This window comes from Prosopis cineraria, unplaced genomic scaffold (assembly GCF_029017545.1).
Source record: "Prosopis cineraria cultivar Desert tree isolate PC_DT_omini unplaced genomic scaffold, ASM2901754v1 PC13, whole genome shotgun sequence".
Classification (NCBI taxonomy): domain Eukaryota; kingdom Viridiplantae; phylum Streptophyta; class Magnoliopsida; order Fabales; family Fabaceae; genus Prosopis; species Prosopis cineraria.
In genome coordinates, this window is record NW_026555344.1 from 15,979,050 (window position 1) to 15,999,016 (window position 19,967).

Below are 19,967 nucleotides of genomic sequence, written 5' to 3' on the forward strand. Positions count from 1 at the left end.
ACTTCAAAAACACGTATACCTTTACCCTTTAATTATTAAATCACTTTTAAATTATTAATTCTTTTAAATTAAATTTCACAACTTAATACAGAGTTTTAGCTCCATCACTAGCTTTTCGCTATCATTGGCTTTTCTTAATGTACATAGTGTCAGAACCTAATATTTCTCTTGATTTTGAGCGTGTAGGCTAGGCATTAATTACCATGAAAAAAAGGTCACTATAACTTCCCATATATTGCAAAGATTTGACACAGATGTTCCCAAATTTTCAACTAATAATAAAAGAATTTGCAACTAAAAATCTAAAATTTAAAACCAAAACATTGAAGAAACAAATTAGTAAGAGTAATTAAGAAAATTAACCTTGAAATTCTGTTCACTTCTAGACCTTTGGTCTGTAAGCAATCTTTTTGAACATTTTGGTTCTTTGGGGACGTAACATGGTTGAGCTGGAGTAAAGAAAAGTTGTACGAATATTTTAAATAGGTTTAGATTCAATCTTATCGCATGAAAAACTAGTAATGGAAATAATTCATTTATGTCCTTACCTATCTTTTTTCCTCCTCTAGCACAAGGTAGTAGTAGAAGTCTAGTGCATTATGAAATATAATAAAATTATCCTATCATGGATCAGATACAGATAAATCTATTTTCTTGAAATATTCGATTACATTAAAAAAATAATGAAATATAAACTCAGCCACTGAATACACAGACAGATTCAGAAGAGAAGCCAAGTCACATAGCTTGTATTTGTCTTTTAGGACAAATATTTAGTCTTGCACAAAGCAATGTACTTGTATTATACAAACAACTTCAATACTCGTCGAGTTTCTCAAGCAATGGAGGAGTCTAAAAGCGACAAAAGCATGTGTGAAAGATTTTAGATTCTTGGAAACTAAACCAGGGGAAAAAAAAAGGATTTGTCAGACATATTAAGGGAAAAAGGCAAGAGTTAACCAAAAAAAATCCTGAAAACTAATTATATGGCTCATTGGTTTCCATTTATCACCAAATGTTAAAATGAAAGAATCATCTTAACGAGAAAAGATAGAGTCTAGACTCAGAGACAGTGATTTTTAAAATTATTAGTGACTGAATTGAATACCCAGAACCTGTCTACCTCAATTAAATTTTCAACCAATGTCAAGCAAATATCATGACATGTTCAGCTTAATCTCTGCTTTATTTTTCCTGGTATGTAAATACCCAATTGCTGCTTTACTTTGTAGATACGACTTTCACTCTCCATGAAGAGGCTTGCAAAGCAACAAGCTTGAAATTTTTGTGGCAGTTGCTGGTGGTATTATTATGGTTAGGATAGTCCTGCAAGTCTAAGAAAAGGAAACAATGTCATCAAAGCAAAGCAGCACTTTATTTTATTTTGCTCAAACATCATTCAACAGATTCCAAAATTTTAGAAGGTTAGATCCAGTGATGGATGCAAAACAGGAGACAAATATGAACCAATCCATATATATTCTCATTTTCTCAGAAATGTGGATTCACATTGCATATTAAACCTTCAGGAAAAACTTTAAGCCCGAAATCATCACAAGACTACCAAAAATTAGTCCATATTCTTAATGTGACACTTATGGCATATTTGGTTCAAGGAATCGTAAGGGATGTAATGATATGTAATGTAATCACGATTACCATGAATTTGTTTGGTTAGATATTGGGAACAATGGAAATGAATTTATTTATTTTTTATACTCAATTATATATAAGTAAAAATAGCAAAGACAGAAAAGCCCTTAAAAAAAACCCATCCTTGCACCTCATTCACCTCTTCTCGACTTCTCCTCCCTTTTGTCTCTTTCTCCCTCTCTTTGAACATGATGGGGATTTCCAAAGCTTCATTGCTCTTTCTTTCACTCTCAGCCACGAAGACCATGAATGAGCACTGATGTCCAGAAGGCAAGATCTGAAGGAAAAGTGAAACTACACACCAGCCAGGAGCACAATAATGGTGATAAGAGATCTTCTCGGTGGTGCCAGCGTGGTGAAGAAAAAGGAAACTTCCAGTTCTATGAGATGTGATGACATCCATATCCGCCACTTCATTCCAGAAGGCAGGAGCGCAATGGCTGACAGCAAAGTTCACACTAGTGGTGCTGGTGTAAAGGCCAATGTTGATGGAGAAGCTGAAGGCCAATGATGTTGCTGCAGAAGGAGGGGTGGCAATGGAGAAGGCAAAGGGATCATCTGATTTTTTTTAAGGGTAAAGGTGTCTTCTACTCTCGTGTATTCCCCATTCATGGGTTCTAGCTATGTAATCAGGATGCACCATTTTAAGGGATAATGAACCACACAAGTCAGCAAGAATAGCTTCTCGACAGTGATATTCAAAAATTGATTCTCGTCCTTTTTTGATAGTGGTGATTTGTTGGAGATGGACAAGACAAGCTTGGGTTCGTTGAGAAAATAGTGTCAAGGGCTAACTAGAGGGCGCAAGATGATATGTGTTGAAGAACTTGTGGAATCAATTTTTCAGTTAAAGAAACAATTAGGATAGAAAGAATTAACTGGTCTTGTTGAAATCACTGAAGATAATCGCAGTTAGGTAGGCCAGCAAGAGTTTTTGTTGGAGGTGGAGATATGGAACCATCAATATATCCAAATAGTTGTTGACCGTATGAGTAGGGCATAATCTAAGCTCGCCAAATGAGATAGTTATCCTCAGTGAGTTTGATAGTGATAAAGTGATGAAAATTGCTAGGTGAGGAGGAGGAGGGTAGAGTCAGTGGTGGCAATGGTATCAATAGTGGGTACCAGTGGTGGAGACTATGGTTGCAGGAGAGCTAGCCATTTTAGTCGGCTTCATAGCTCTGATACCATTCTAAAACATAACTAAAGTAGGTTAGCTGCTACAAACAATAAGACTCCAATAGTGTTCAATTTGCCATTGGAACAAAAAAATTTTCATAGTCTAGACCATGTATTCGAGTAAACCACCTTACGACCAAGCGTGCTTTCAACTTGTCAAGGGCACCATCAATATTCTATTTTGGAATGAGTACCCACTTACAACTCACTATTTTCTTTCCTTTAGGTAACCAAACAAGTTTCCATGTCTCATTCTTTTCTGAGGCCCTCATCTCTTCCATGACAGCGCTTTGTTATTCGTGGATGCTTAGAGCCTCTTGTATAGTCTCAGGTACCTTCACCTTATCAAGATTAGTAACAAAAGCCTAATATTGAGGAAAAAGTGCGATGTATGAAACAAACCTCTCTATTAGGTGAAAGGTACATGAGCAAGGTTGCTTCCTCACAGCAATAGGAAGATCAAAATCAACAAATTCACTTACTTGTTCTATACCATCTAGCTCTAGGGTTCCAGGAATTACCCCAACTTCTATGTCACCATGAGTTTCTGCTTCAGGAACTACCTCTGGTTCAAACTCTCTTAGTGCTTTAGGTACAAGTTGATCATTGTTTTTCAATTTCTTTTTTCAAGTGTAAACAAATAGCTCTCTCTTTTGTGGTTTTTCTACATATCCTGCCTGCATGTGTTCTTCATGTCGTGACATAGGAGGAGATGGTGGTGTTGTTAGGGTAGGTGAAAGTAATAGTTCAGGGGTTGGTAGTGGTAGTAATGGCTCACTCAGTGTAAACCATGACTCAAGAAGTACCAATTCTTTATTAGGTTCTTGTCTTCAAGCCTAAGATTCACCTATGTTCTTCCCTTGAATCGAAGGATTAGGATAGAAAGGTGTATCTTCATGAAAGCTGACATCAAGACTAACAAATGTGTTTTGAGACAAGATCAAAGTATCGGAATCCTTTCTGAGTAGCAGAATAGCCAAGAAAGATGCATTTTGTAGCTCGATGATAAGTTTAGTGTTTTGGTGGTTATAGACAAAGGTTGTGTAACAAAACACACGAAGTGAAAGATTAGTTTCAATATGAGATGTGGAGAAAACATTTTGTAATTTGTGAAGAGGGGTTTCAAAAGATAGGATTCGAATGAGCATATGGTTGATTAGATGGGTTGCGATCAAAACGACATCCCCGCAATAAAACTTGGTCACATTGCAAGTAAACATGAGGGCTCTAGTAACATCAAGGATATGATGATCTTTTCTTTCAAAAGATAAATCTCTATTAACACATGAAATCAAAATCTAACTTCATAACATTGATAAGAGAACATAAAACTGATAGAAAAAATAGAAGGAATAAATCTATTAAGATGATATAGAACAAGAATCTCGTTCTATACTTCTCTCAATAGTCACGCTTAGGAGAATCTCCAAAGAGCCAAGTCTCAAAAGTCTGTTTTATTCATGATACGCTTGCTTCTGAGTTGCTAAGCATATTTAAAATGCTAAATACAATCTAAAATAATCAATAAGATCTAGATGACTAGATAATTAAATAAAATTGAATAAAACGTCCTAGAATCTATATCTATATAAAATACTAAATAAAATCTAAATAACTAAATATCTAAAGAAAATATAAATAACTAGATATTTGGATAAATATATAGATATCTACATAAATATCAAAATATCTATATAAAATTTAGACAACTAAATATCTAAATAAAATCAAAACAATATTATTAAATATAAAATATCTAAAATAAATTGAAAATAATATTTATTTATAATATCTATCTTCCCAGGTCACCCATTATCTCAGAACTCTATCAGCAACCCCATTTTGTTCGGGTGTATGGGCACAAGAACTTGTATGAGCAATACCAGGCAAGGAAAGTACTCAATGATGGGTCAAAATACTCAACGCCATTATCGGTGTGTATAATTTGAATGGTGGTGTTGAATTGAGTTTTGATCATGTTGAAGAAAGTCATGAATGTGAATGCAACCTTAGACTTGTTTCTTAAAAGATAAACCCAACAAACACGAGTGTGATCATTTACGAAGGAAATGAACCACGTTGTTTTAGTACGATAGGGAATATGAGATGGTCCTCACAAGTCCCTATGAATGGTTGTGAATGGTTTTATAGGTGTGTAGGGGACTCTTAGGAAAGTAAGATCTATGGTGTTTCGCAAGTTCACACTTCACACTGAAGATCATTAACATTCATATTTGGGCAGAGTTGGAAATAAACGCTGAAGGTAAAGAAAAATTAAGGTGACCCATCCTCTTATGCCATAACATAAAATTATTAACTTTAGAAGTAAATACAGAGTTACCAACAATCAATGAGTTTCCCACTCAAGTGGTGACTTCGAAATAATAGAGCCCCTCATGCTCTTTGGCACTTCCGATTGTCACTTCAAATGATAGGTCCTTAAATACACAATGAGAAGGGAGAAATTTAGGCTAACAATGTGACTGCTTGGTCAACTAACTGATGGAAAGTAAATTACAATCAAGTTTAAGAACATGGAGAACAAATTCCAACATTATCGAGTCAGAATACGAATACTCCCTTTTCTTGCTACAGGTGCCAAGGAACCATCTACAACCTTTACTTTAACATTCCCACCACACAGGATGCAAGTGGAAAACAATTCATGACAATTACTCATTTGGCCAAAGGTTCCAAAATCAGTTAGCTGGAATCTACAACTTTTAACCATCTACAACCTTTACTTTAACATTCCCGGCACACGGGGTGTAAGTGAAAAACAACTCATGACAATTAGTCATATGGTCAAAGGCTCTAGAATCAACAATCCATAGAGATGTATTTCGTGTCGTTGTTAAGGCTTGAAGCAAGGTACCCTTTTTAGCCACTAACACAGAGGACATAGACTCTGATATGTATCCCACGATGATAGCATCAATTGAAGGCTAAAGTACCCTTTGTATGCCAAAAAATAGAGACACATAGAAGGTAAAGTTGAGAGCCACCACAAACAGCACTCTAGAATTAGCGGAGGTGAACTAAGGGTTATAACAACACTGGACGAGACACCCAAGACTAGAGGACTTCAAAATAAGGCTTTTGAGACTCGGGTAATTGGTGGTTCTGGCCAAAAATACTAACTTGAGTGCAACCAAAGGTGTCATCACTCGCCCAAGTTGTCCACGCGCTGCATGCACCGCTTGGCACGTGTGGGCTCCACACGCCGCCAGTTGTCACCAGATTTCTGGGTTTCGCCCATCACACCTTAGGGAGTCATCTATGTCGGCGATGAGAGTCAGGAAAGCCTCTACGATGATTGACATGCATGACCAGCACAACAGATGTGTTGCCATGCAACCCAACTACCTAGAAACCCTAGGAAATTTTTATGAACCCTACTGCTCTGGTACCATGTGGAAATTAAGAGAAATATATTTCTTATTCATATTAAAAAATGTGTTACAATCAATATATATATACAATGTTGGGAGACAAAGTAATAAATGCTAATAACTCCTAATAATCAACAATAATCCCTAATAATTAGGCTAGAATATTTACAATAAATTCAGATATTCCCACAGTACAATATTTGAAAGGATTGTTTGCATATTTCGTTGATGAATAGTGTGCACAGAGTTGGTCATATATAGAGACATGAGCAATACAATTGTGACATGTGTTGCATGAGGAAGGATCTAGAATAAACATATAGAAGTGATGCGTGTCACATGCTGCAAATTAATGTTTAGAATGCTTTCCTCCATGGCTTCCTTCAAGAATCGGTCTATATGCAACAACCACTGGGGTTCGTTCATCCAGAATATTCTCACTATGTCTACAAATTAAAGTGTGCAATTTATGGCCTCAAATAGGCCCCACGTGCCTGTTATGCTCGACTCACCTCCCGGCTGCAACAACTTGGTTTTCACTCTTCTAGGTCAGATGCCTCACTTTTTATTTGCAATAATGCTCATTGCAATGTTTATGTGTTGGTCTATGTTGATGACATTGTTGTGACTGGTTCCTCTGACTTGGCTGTTCAAGACCTTAAAACTGCTTTGAGTCATACCTTTCCTATCAAGGATTTAGGTTCTCTCCACTATTTTCAAGGAATTGAAGTTTTGCCATCCAAATCTGGTCTTATTCTTTCTCAAAGAAAATATATCAATGATACTCTTACAAAGTCCAAAATGTCCAAAGCACGTCCAATCAACACACCTATGGCACCCAACACTCATCCTCTCATGACATCCCTCACTTTAGTGATCCTGCCCCATACCCAAGTATTGTTGGTAGTCTTCAATGCCTCAACTTCACTAAACCAACATTACCTTTGCTATGCATTGTGTACGTCAATTTATGCATAGTCCAAAGGAGTCACACTGGACTACTGTTAAATGAATTTTGCGTTATCTCCATGGTACAGCACACTATGCCCTGCATCTACATCCTTCACCCTCTACTTCTCTATTTACCTTCTCTGATGCAGATTGAGGAGGAAATCCTAATGATCTTCGCTCCACTAGTGGCCCTAATCTCATTGCTTGGAGTTCAAAGAAACAACCTATAGTGGCTAGATCAAACACTACAGCTGAATACAAAGCCATTGCCACCAAAACTAGTGAACTCATCAGGCTTCAAAGCCTTCTATATGAACTTGGCATCTACCTACCTCAAGTTCCTTTCCTCTTCTGTGACAACTGGGGAGCCACTTACTTAGTTGCCAATCCAGTCTTTCATTCTTGCACCAAACACATCTCACTTGATTACCATTTTGTTTGAGAACATCTTGCAACTAAACTACTCCACATCCTTCATGTCTCCTCACAAGATCAACTTGTTGATATTCTCACTAAGCCACTGTCTTCATCTCACTTTGCCAGTCTTCATTTGAGTCTCACTGTCTCACTAGCACAGTTTGACTTGCAAGGGCGCAATGAACCACACAAGTCAACAAAAGAATCCACATCAGCAACAAATAAGAAAATACAAATCACATGACTCACATCACTCTATATGTTTATTCTAGAATCTAGATCCTTCCTCATGCAACACCTGTCACAGTTGCATTGTTCATGTCTCATATATGACCAACTCCATACACACTGTTCATCAAGGAAATATACAAACAATTCTTTCAAATATTATACTTTACTTATGTTTTAGGAAGGGAATTTGGATATAATGTAATCCCTTTTACATTACTAAGTCCAACCAAATATCAAGAATAAGCATGGAATTGAACCAAATGAGCACTTAACTCATTTATGTCCCCACAAGCTATAACCTAAATAAGATATATTATGCTATACAGAAGCCATAACTCTAAAATTTAGGATCCATGGCTATTATGTTGATTTGTATTTTCCAAAACCCCTTAATAAACTTTTATTCATGAGATAATGCATTCTGATGGAAGTGAGTAATATTATTGCCTGAACTTCACTATAACAGTCAGTTTCACGGTTTCTAACATTCCATCATTTTCCACAAGGATCAACGCATAGCAAGGTAATTAAATTTGTTCATCCCACATATTCAAACAAGATGCATGAATCATGTGAATAAAAAAAAAATTCATGAATATCAACTGGCAGAGCCAATCAGATAGAAAATAAGGGTCGAAGTAAAAGGAGATTACACTTACATCTTCTTCACCTGATCTTTCACCCTCAAATTTTTCCTAATCCAGAAATTTACCTCACAAAAATGCAACCAAAAATCCTCCCTCTCTCATCTGAAACAACCCATTTACCCAATATGCTTGATTTTCCCAGCATAGTAAAACAGAACCAAATGGAGAAATTATTTGGATAGAAGTTTATAAGAGAGTGAGGATATGGGGTTCATCTTGGCTTGCATAGAAGAGGAAGAAGCATGAAACTCTATAGTCATTGCTCTTTATATTTATAATTTATGAACCTTAGTTTGGGTTTTCAGAATGTGGGATAGATGAATGAAGCGCTGAAAATGACAATAATACAGCTGGGAGAGGCTTGACCTTAGGGTTAGAGAATTAGTGGAAGAATATTTGACAAATGGTCCGATTCTCCTTTTTTATTATTATTTTACTGAAAAGGAAGATGAGTTCAATAGTGAATATTTAATAATTTAACAGGCTTGAACCAAATAAATTTCTGAGTTCATATATTTTAAAATAAGCTCTACCTAACTTGTTAAGCTCACTCTTTTCCAGTAATTTTTCTCCTAAAATTAAACTGTAAAAATATCATATCTCTAAATAAATTTTCCAACTCATGAACGTGTTATTTATTGGTAATAATTATTTTTATCAGCAAATAGTATTTCATCAAATACCAACATTTGTCTATTTTTAAATTTCCCTTTAATCTCTTCAGGTTAAAAGAAAATATCCCTTAATCTCAGCAAATAATCAAGTAAATAGCCTAATTAAATTAATTTTTCTATTTACAGATATCCACTGCAATTAGCTATTTCTTACCCAGCTAAGTTAGATCCTTTTTTAATTCAATTACATGATTAAGATGCCTAGCTCACTCATCCTCAGAAATAAAATCTCAAGATGTGACCCCTGATCTTTGGATTACTCTGCATCACATGTTTTTAAGGCCATGTGAAAATGATTTCTCAGTAATCAATCAGCTTACGTATAGATGTGGGCTTGGGAAATTACAAGAGAGAGTAGGTCAAACATCTACATCTTGTCATGCATTTATACAAAAACTCAGGAAATGGGTGGACATGCAAACATATACAACAGAACTCAAAGTGAAATGGATAATGAATGGCATGTGATTATCATGAGGAAGAAAAATGGGAAAATTACATATAGATCCTATGAAGTAGACTTATTTACAAATAAATCCCGTGAAATTCAGAAACTACAACTAAGTCCCTTGGGACCTAAGAGTGATTTAAAATTAGGATAAAAAGACAATAATACCCTTATTAAACATATATACATTACATCAGTCAAATAATTTACAACTATTTCATGAGTAATTTACAACTACCACTTTAACTTTTTACAGCAATAACTTCACATACATATGTGAAATTACTGCTGTAAAAAGTTGAAGTTATAGTTGTAAATTACTGATGAATTAGTTGTAAATAATTGATATTACACTTGTTAGTAACAAATAATTGTTTAGCTGTTCATATGCGAAGTTACAATTGTAAAAAGTTGATATTATAATTGTAAATTGCTGATAAAATAGTTGTAAATTAATTATTTGGTTAATGTAATGTACATTTAATAGGGTATTATTGTCTTTGCAGCCTAACTTCAAATTACACTCAGGTTCCAAAAGACCTGACTGTAATTTCTGAATTTCACAAGACTTATTTGTAAATAAGTTTGCTCCACGGAACCTATACATAACTTTCCCAAGAAAAAAAGTGTACCTTGAATCAGTTTGTGGATGCATTTTCATTCTTCATAATCTTATGGAATGAATTGGAGCGGTCTTCTGCAACCATTTCTCGCAATATATCATCTTCAATCTTTTCTGCTTGCCAACGGGAAGGGTCTTGCACAAATTCTTCACTAAAAATCATGTTGGAAACCCACTCTTTCCAAGTTGTTCTTCCATACTTATCTTCCTCCAATGTGCCTGTTGCCAGCAGCTGGTACACATAAACCATCTTTTGCTGACCAGGACGAAAAGCACGTGCAACAGCCTGTTTTGTCTTGGATGGATTCCATTCTGAATCCAATAAAATCACCCGAGAGGCTGCTGTCAAACTAATGCCTTCAGCACAAGATGAAATTGAAGCAAGAAGTATCTTTGATGCTCCATTAGGATCCTCAAACTTATCCATTATCCTTCCTCGTTCAAAGAGCTCTAGCTCCCCAGTAAGAACCAAGACTTCTTGACCTCTATGCCATCCAAAGAACTTCTCAAATAATTCTGTAAATAACCTCACAGGTGCAATGTTATGGCAAAACATAAGAACCTTCTCACTCCTGACAACACGGTAGACCAGGCTCAAAACAAATTTCACTTTTGACCCTTTTTTTAAATCATATTTCCATTTCTCTAGCTCCATCAATTGCTCTATAGAGAAAAACTTCTCAGCACATGCGGCTGTTTTGACTAACCAAGGATGTATTGATCCAAGGGTTATCAAAAGCTCTAACTCCAAAGGATATCCATTGCACCCAGACATTTTCTTCTGGAGTTTATTCAAAATCTCATGCTGTATATCAGTAGTATTCATTAACAATGTATAGATTTGTAAACCAGGAAGATCCTCTGAGTTCCCATTTTCATAAACATCTATAAAACCACTGGTCATCTTTCTCAACATGTTCAGACCCTGCTTTTGCTCTTTTCCATCATTTGAGTCAACTTTTTTAGCAATATTATCCAAGAAGAATTTTCTAGCTCGCGCCTCTATCAAATGACGTGCTTTTCCTGTTCCTTTCGTCTTCCTCCTGTATTTAGGGTCCAGTTTTTTCAACACTTCAAAAGCAAACTTTGGTCTTGCCAAGCAAAGAGTGTTGAAGTATTCGCAGAAATTGTTCTGAAACAATGTGCCCGAAAGTAATATTCTCAATTCTGTTTGTACTTTCATCAAACCTTTCCTCAACCTTGACTTTGTGCTTCTAGGATTGTGCCCTTCATCCAATATAAGAATACCAGGACTTTCCCTCAATACTTTAGCCATGTACTTCCTGTGAGAAAACTTTGAATCCTCTCGCATCAATGTTAAAAATGAAGTATAACCCATGACTAGAACACTTGGATGTGCGTGCCACTTTTGTATCTTTTCCAGGCAATCCAAAATATGCTTGACATCATCAGTAGGCTTTGGACCACCATGAAAAACCACTGCATTCTGCTTGAATGCTCGGTAGGTTCTACGACCATGAATTAGATATACTGGAATAGGAATTTTCCATTTGATAAATTCTTTGTACCATGTGTAAAGTGTTGTCTTAGGAGCAAGAACCAAAGGTCGCTTCCCTGGGAATAACTTCAAGTAGCTAACAAGAAATGCAATAATAAGGAATGTTTTTCCAGCTCCAGGAGAATGAGATATCACACAACCACCTCTTTTTTTGGATGCCGCTTCCATAAGTGTCGGGTCCATAGACCCAGCAATATTTTTCCAAAGAAATTCAAAAGCTTTTCTTTGGTGGATGTGCAACTTCCACCTAAGTTCAGGAATTAAAGCCCACACATTGTCATTTTCTCCAGTTATAGGTTGATCAGGCAGAGCATCAGACAAAAAAAGATGGAAACTATCATTTTCATCAGCCTTTGGCTCTGGTTCTGAACCTTCTCTGCTGTGTTGCTTCTCCTCATGGTGCCACATTGAACGTTCCAACTGCATATTTGACAAATTGTCATATACTTGCTGAGCAAACATAAACAAAATTATCTAACCAATGGCATGAGATTATAATTAACATCAGTAGCTAAATGTATTGATGGGGAGAGCACTGGATAACAAAGAACAAATAAACCAAAGGGTTCCTTTTGGGATCACAGTATTTAACCTATCATTGATTTTACAAATAGAAAACACCTTCCTATGGCATGTTGTGTCCATCTTGATGCAAACTTACAAAAAAAAAAAAAAAACACATGTCAAGACATATCTAGTCATACTAACATGCAAATTCAACAAAGTTTTCAAAAACTTACAAAGGGTGGGAAAACATCTTTCATCTCAGCACTGACAATGCCACATAATAGACAGTAAATTCCAATTTCTTCATTCATTCTATAATCATGGCGACAAAGTGAATCAGTTTTTTCCCAGGTCTCAGTAAAAACTGCAGCACTTGAACCCTGATGAGATAGCTGAACTGTGTTAGCTTTGGAAAAGATCGTGAACAAAATAAAAGTGAACTAACAAATACTAATAGAAATGGGCTTAGACCTCTTTGTTACCGGAAAACTGAAAAACTAAAATCAAACTCACCTCCCCCCACCCACAAAAAAGGAAGGAGGACAGAGTAAATGGCTATACCTCTGTGTCTTCTTCAACATAACTTGATGCCAGTGAAACTTCCATTTCTCTCCACAATATATCTAGTTCATCGGTTTCTTTCTCATCCTCAATTTGGGGTGACTTTGTTTCCCCCTTTTGTCCTAAGTTACTTGTTTCCTTGAATTGTATCCACTGCTCAGTAATAGGTGGCTCTGCTTCAGATGGTTTTGCATTCATATTCTTTAAATATGAGTCTATCAATTCCTTGTAGGCACCTGCACTTAAGGACCTAGCTTTATAAGTTCTTTCTTCATCAGATTGTTTGCCTCTTGAAATTGTTGAATGATATTTTTTCCCTTGAACTGCTTTATCAGAATTTATCCCTTCCCATCTGCTTTCAAAATCCGTATCATTCAAACCAAATGAATTCTTCCTCTTTATTTTAGGGGTGCCAAGATTATAATGACATCGGGAAGCAATATCATCAATCTCTTCAACACAATCTTCAAGACCTGGAATCTTTGAAGGATGATTATAGGATTCAAAAGTTAACAAATCCATATTATTCCTCTTTGGTTCAGGACTGCCCATCACATGATAATGTTTGGTAGGACATTCAACATTTCTTTGTGTGTAATATTTAGAGACCTTGGCATTGGAATCAAAATGCTCAATGTTAATAGGATCACATTCTTGAGGAACAGGAACAATGGCAAGTTGAGATTGAATTTCATTTATATTGACATCACCTGAATTCACCTCCTTAGACTTAGGCCTCCTTTTATACACTTTAAGTTTGTTGTAAGACGTCATCTTATTAAACTTCAGTCCACTGCCATCATCCATCACTCCATAATTTTTTTGCAAACCAATCAGGGATGATAATGGCATTGACAATTCATCATCCTCTCCATCATCTTTTCGAATGTCCATCTTGTATGGCCTGGTTCGAACAAAACCAACATCCAACACATGAGTCTCATCACAGCCAAGGTAGCGCTCAGGTTGTACATTTCGACGTTTGGAACGACGCAAACCCTCAGGATTATAAGATGAAAATGCTTTATCTTTATGGGAGTCATCTGTATTGTCAACCTTATCAGTGTCAGATGAAATAACCTGGGAAACAATGGGTACTAACATGCTGTTGTCTATTCTGAAATTTACAACATCCAACAGGAAGCTATTATCATCCACCCCCATGATTTGATACACAATCTTGTTACCTGCAGATCTCACACAAAATGAAACCTGCTTTAAAACAGATGAGACAATTAACCATGAAATATCAGATAGAAATTTCCCTGAAAGCAATTTAGTTTGTGGCACTGCATGCCAATCCTCAGATGAATCCCATCGATAGTGCTGATCTTCACAAGGACTATGCTCAAGCCTTTGGAGAATAGATATTTGATTTATTCCAACTACTTTGATCTCCTTACTCAGAGTTCTTACCTCAGAACCAACACAACCTTGATTAACATAAACGTTCACATAATATTGACACAAGCACCCAGGTTCATGTGGCTTTCTCTGTATAGAACTTATTTTAGCATCAACCCACACCTACAATGAAAAGAATTCTGCCAATCAAATTTAAATTTCAGTGACGGAACATTTAACAGGACTTTAACAGGGGCCAGGAGCAGGGCAACAATATTGATAAAAACAAAAACAACGATCTAGTAATCTCATAAATATAGACAACACTTTCCCTTATTACAAAACCATTGAATGTTCACTGTATAGATGTATTCTATACAAATAGGTCCATACACCAAGTCAACCCAAAAGCTTAAACATTTAAATGTTTTGTTCATGATTGATTTTTATTGATATCTCCAAGGGACTCTATCTTACCAAAGTGATTCAATCTTGTAGTGTGAACAAAACACAAATGCACCATTTGAAACTGAATCTTAGCTAGAAAAAATAGGGATATAGCAAGGATCGCATTCTTGACCACTCAATCATTCATGGAGAACCATACCATAATACCAACGACCACAGAGCTCAAATCGTAAGGGGTTATGCTGGCTTAACCAATGGTCTTGAGTTCAAGTCCTCCGGCTCTGCCCAGGAATAATGGATAATTGTATAAAAGAAGAAGAAGAAGAACCATGCCATGATTGGTTTTTATAAATGTCTCTAACAACTCTCAAGAAATGAGAAATCAGAAGCAAAGTGACTTTCCAATGTACACTTCTATCAAATAATATAAAAACATTATGAAAATCAGGGAACAGTTGAAATTTTATACAGCAAGGAGTTATCCACACATCACACTCAATGACTCAGAAAGAAACTTCAAGACTTAGAAGCAATAAGGTGGTGATACAATTTTGTATTTTATAATTCAACAAAAAGTGATTACGAAATTGTGCTTTTCAGTCCATGCAGTTCAAGAACCTCAACTAAAGATTAGAAGATAAAATCCAACTTAAATATTCACTTACAGGATTAAGATTATTTTGATCTGAGCCATTAGTTTGTTGAAAGGAAGAAAGTACACATATGTCAATTCCTGGTCTTAAAAAGCTGGAGCAATCTGATACAGTTGCTTTCCTAGATCTTATCCGAAGGTCTGAAATGGGAGCTTTCTCTCTAACCACATGGTTGTTACCTTTAAAATGAAAGACCATTGTTCCTCCCTCAATCGTTATGTACCTCAAAGCTTGCCATGACCCATGGAGAATTGCCTCAAATGCTGTATAGAAATATAAAGGGATCTTAGTATGTTAAAAGAATATTCATTGACATGAATATCTATGATCAAAGAACAACTGGTGATCACATTAAAAGAAGTTAAGTCTATCATGTCTATCCTGCAAATGAAAATCTCCTTTTTCCTTAATTACAGCACTGGAAGGTTAATTCTCTATAAGACATGTAAAACCAGTGCTGCAATTCAAGGAATTGATAGTAATGGATAGAAGTAAAGAAAATGAAAAGCTTACGGTGAGAATCAAATGGATGCTTCAATTGATGTAAACGCCTCTTTCTGTGCATTGTTGAGTTTAATAGCAAATAGACTTGGCGATGTCTTCCAGTGAACTTCTGCAGTAGCTTGAATGTGACAAATTAGGAACATAGATGAAACGGAATTAAACACCCATTGAAGAAGAAAGCTTCATCCAAGTTTGCAGAATGAGCAAGGAAAATTTTTATAAGCAGAAGATTTAAACCAGTTCACAAGTATCTTTCAAGTGCATCAGAAAGAAAGAAAAGAATCATATTCCACTAATTCTTATTCCATCCACTCTTGAGTGGCAATAATAAAAAGTATTGAACTTTACCCTTTACACGTAGTAATTAATTCTTATTCCACCCCTCTTCAAGTGACATACACGAGGATTGAACTTGCAATCCTTTGCTAACACCCAATCCTCATAAATCATAACCATGTGAAGTAGAGGATCAAACTTGTGATCCTTTACCCAAGCTAATTCTTATTCCATCAGCACTCATGTGGAATACACGAGGATCAAGCTAGTGATCCTCTACTAATTCTCATGACAATCACCCTCTAATGGTCAAACCAAGGAGGATCAACTTGCAAGCCTTCACCTACATTAATTCTGATTCCACCACCCCACCCATGTGTGGCACACACAAGGATCAAACTAGAAATCCTTTAGCTAGCACCCCATCTTCCCAACCACATGTGCTAGCTTCAAATGGCATTATACTGATTCTCATCCCACCCTCACTCAAATGGCAGCAAGGGGGCTATGCAAGGAGAATCGAACTTGCATTCCTTTGCCTAACAATCCACCCTCAACCAAAGCTAGCATAAAGTAATGTTCACAATTCATATTCGCCAATGCTCATGCCCATTTGTTAATTCATGTTTTCCAAGTGACATTCAGTACTCCTCTCTGTTTCATTACTTTTTTTGAATTTTTAATTAGAGAAACGAGATTATTTTACATCATCAAAATCCAATTTTTCATTATATTCTTTTCCATTTGTGTTGTGTGGCGGACCCAATGACAATCGAAACTAACTTGCAACAACGCTTAAACGAAAAATCCATCCTTCTTACGATATGAGTTACCCTCAAGTGGCGTTTATAATTCAGGATTGCTCATTCTTATCCCGCCCAGTCCAGATAAAAGAAAGAAAAGGCAAAAGAAACCAATGTTAAGCAAATGGCGAGTGGATTAACATCTGAGCATTCACTTTCCTACTCTCTAGAAGGGGCAATATTATACTCGAGAGTATTAAGAACTTCACAGCTATATAATATATATATTCCCGAGAACATAGTTCATATTCACATACTCATCCACATAAACAGCAAAGCCTTGCACGCAAAATAATAGCTTTTACAGACAAATTTTCCGTTAAGAGTCAAAAGCCTCTTCGTTATGGTTTCTTTACCTCTTTGGACGCAGAGAAGTATGAAAACTCAGAGACTCAAACTGGTCGATCAATCAAATGATCAGCATCAGAAACTTGAAGCCATTTCGATTTTGCAGAAACGAAAGTCAGCCGATCGTACTTGAAAGCAAACAACTCGCTCAGGGTCTAGCAGGTGAAGTTGGATCCTCTAAATGAACACATTGAAACTTAAAAGAGAGACAAAAATGATCATTTCAGTGGCGAAAAACAAAGCAGGCATTAAATGGCGGTGCTAGAAAGGAACTTGAAAAATGAAGAAGAGAGTGAGTCAGTGAGTATGCTGAGAGAAGAGTGAGAAAGTGAACCAGGAAAAAGTGGAACAGAAAGAAAGAAGAAAGGCACGAAGAAGATCGCCTGAAGTGTCGAAAGCCTGAAGAATGCTGAAGTAAGCAAAGGAAGGCCGTCCGATTTGATGGATGAACCAGATGATGCCACGTGTCATAAAGCAAATTTCCGAGATGCTATTTCCTTCCTTCTTTAGCCTTACTTATGCACCGCTTAAAATCTTCTTTCAGCTTTCTACCTAACCTGATTAATACCTTCAATTGTTATGCTGTTTTTGTGCGGGAAATATAAACCAAAATTATGATTCTGATTCCCCATAATCCCCATATAAGGTCATAAAGCTGGGGCAAGGTTGTTTTTCTGTTTTTGGCAGAATCACATGCAAGGCCCGGCAAAAGAACATATTCACACTGCAAGCTTAACAGATTCTGAAATTCCTGTACAAGCCCAAAAGTCTTAAATGCAATTATTTTCAAAATTGAAAGATCCAACTACTCTTAATGAGTGAAAACATTTGTGTTGTATATTAATAACAAAATATATTTAAATAACAAGTAAAGTTTAATTATTTACAATAAAAAATTCATTTATTTACAAGAATTAAAATTCACAACTTAACCAAATAAAATTAACAACAAAATATCCTTAAATAATAAGAAAAGTTCAATTATTTATAAAAAAAAAGTTCATTTATTCTCAAAAATTCATATGGATTTACATTTGTGCTTGAGAAAATTTACAAGTGTTAACCAAATAAAATTAATAACCTAAGGTCTATAAATAACAAAAAAAGTCCAATTATTTACAACAAAAAAATCCCTTTATTCAAAGAATCCATATGGGTTTACACTTATACTTGAAAAAAAATTTAAAAATTAATTAAAAAATAACAAGAAAAGTTCAAGTATTTAAAGCAAGGAAAATGTTTATTTACAAGAGTTCTTATGTGTTAACACTTGTACTTAAGAAGAACATTTGCTAGTTAGCCAAAAAAAAAAATTATTGATAGAATGTCATTAAATAAGAAAAAAGTTCAATAATTTATAATAGAAAATCTGTTTGTTTACATGAGTCCATGTGAATTTACTTAAGGATAGTTTAGTTTTTTTACCTTTGAAAATAATTGTATTTGAAGCTTTTGTGCCTGCAAAGTAATTTAAGAATCCATTGGTTCTGCAATGTAAATATATTCCTTTGGCAAGTCTTGTATGTGATTCTCTCTTTTCTTTTTTATTTTGCCTTCAATCATTGAAAATATACTCCAAACCTCTTTAAATTATTAAGGTATAAAGGAGATTTGTTCTGGTTAATCTCGAGCAAATAATATCGCGCGTGAGCTTGATTTCATGGTGACACTGCTAAATATTTACTCAACAGTTACAAAATGTTGATTCTAGTTAAAGGACAATTTGAAACCAACACCTAGCACAATAGCATTTTTTTTATTAACAGTATTAATATTTTTTCAGGGAGAATCACGTTTATTTGCCGACAAGGATTAATACAAAATAAATTATTATTAAATAGAAATAAAGACTTGTTTTTTTTTATGAGACTTGTCATTAACATTTGTCTGCGAATAAGTTTTTTATTAAATTATTGGATGTGATGCTTTCTATTTTTTTTATTAGCTAGTGTTGGTGAATATTTTTTAAAAAAATTAATAGTGATTCTTTTTTTTTTTTGGCAAACATCCCTATTAATTGTATTATAAAAAGATCATATGAAAAAGAAGTTAAATGCAACTAAGATATATTGATTTTAATTGGAAGTGATATTTAAAAAGCAGTAAGTAGTGATAATTTTTTATCATGTTAATAATGCAAATAACTTTTAATTACTTTTCTTAATCATTATAAAGTAATTAAAGCTTCCATATATTACGTCCATCTTATTTTAGAAGGCACTTTTGGTAGAAATTTAGCACCTTAAAATATAATTTATGAAGTATTAAATGAAAGGTATATTTTAAAATTTATATTTTTGTTTTGACAAAATAAAATTATGAAGTATATTTAATGAATTTTACTTATATGTATAATTTTATTTAAAAGTATTTTATAAATTAAGACGAAGTATTTTTTCATCACTTGTAAATATTTAAACATGACTTGATTATAAATTAAAAGAAGAAGTTATGACAAGTTGTAAATTGAACATTTACAAGTGATGTTTTATGTTTGAACAAGTCATGTTTGAATATTTGCAAATGATTATTTAAATATTAATAACAATTTATCCATTTAATAACCAAAACACATAAAAATGCTAGAAAAATTAATTTATAACATATACTCTCTCCATTTAAAAATGTAAAGCATTTTTTGAGGAGTTAGATGTTTAAAAATATAAGACATTTTTAGTCTTTTTGAAGTGTAATTAGTGCCTTTTTTTTTAAGTGCCCTATTAATAGTGACTTTATATTTATTATAGGGTATTTAATAGAGGTAAATATAAAAAGATATGGTTAGTTTGAAAGTAGGTAACTACCTTATTGAGTGATAAGATTTGATTAA

At 34.9% G+C, this 19,967-nt stretch overlaps 1 protein-coding gene across 5 annotated transcripts; it reads right to left on the bottom strand.

Annotated features, from left to right (window-relative positions):
• Positions 1–718: 718 nt before the first annotated feature.
• LOC129290711 (SNF2 domain-containing protein CLASSY 1-like) lies at positions 719–17,440 on the bottom strand. Of its 5 annotated transcripts, none has more exons than XM_054927601.1 (7): positions 17,146–17,440; positions 15,720–15,819; positions 15,219–15,469; positions 12,802–14,328; positions 12,474–12,620; positions 10,225–12,153; positions 719–1,326 (listed from the first exon to the last, which is right to left on the bottom strand). In XM_054927601.1, exons 2-6 carry the CDS (start codon positions 15,769–15,771, stop codon positions 10,231–10,233), a joined length of 3,900 nt encoding a protein of 1,299 aa, XP_054783576.1. In that variant the 5' UTR covers positions 15,772–15,819; positions 17,146–17,440; the 3' UTR covers positions 719–1,326; positions 10,225–10,230. The 5 variants fall into 5 exon arrangements, with proteins under 5 accessions (XP_054783576.1, XP_054783573.1, XP_054783575.1 ...); XM_054927598.1 differs by having other exon boundaries at positions 719–1,334; positions 17,146–17,439; XM_054927600.1 differs by having other exon boundaries at positions 719–1,334; positions 15,720–15,828; positions 17,146–17,439.
• Between the last annotated feature and the right edge of the window lie 2,527 nt (positions 17,441–19,967).

Coding starts and splice junctions, on each gene's coding strand:
- LOC129290711 (XM_054927601.1), bottom strand. CDS start 15,771: ATGCACAGAAAGAGGCGTTTACATCAATTGAAGCATCCATTTGATTCT. Junction 14,329..15,218: donor ATCAAAATAATCTTAATCCT/GTAAGTGAATAT, acceptor TTTTCATTGTAG/GTGTGGGTTGATGCTAAAAT. Junction 12,154..12,473: donor AAGATGTTTTCCCACCCTTT/GTAAGTTTTTGA, acceptor TCAAATATGCAG/TTGGAACGTTCAATGTGGCA.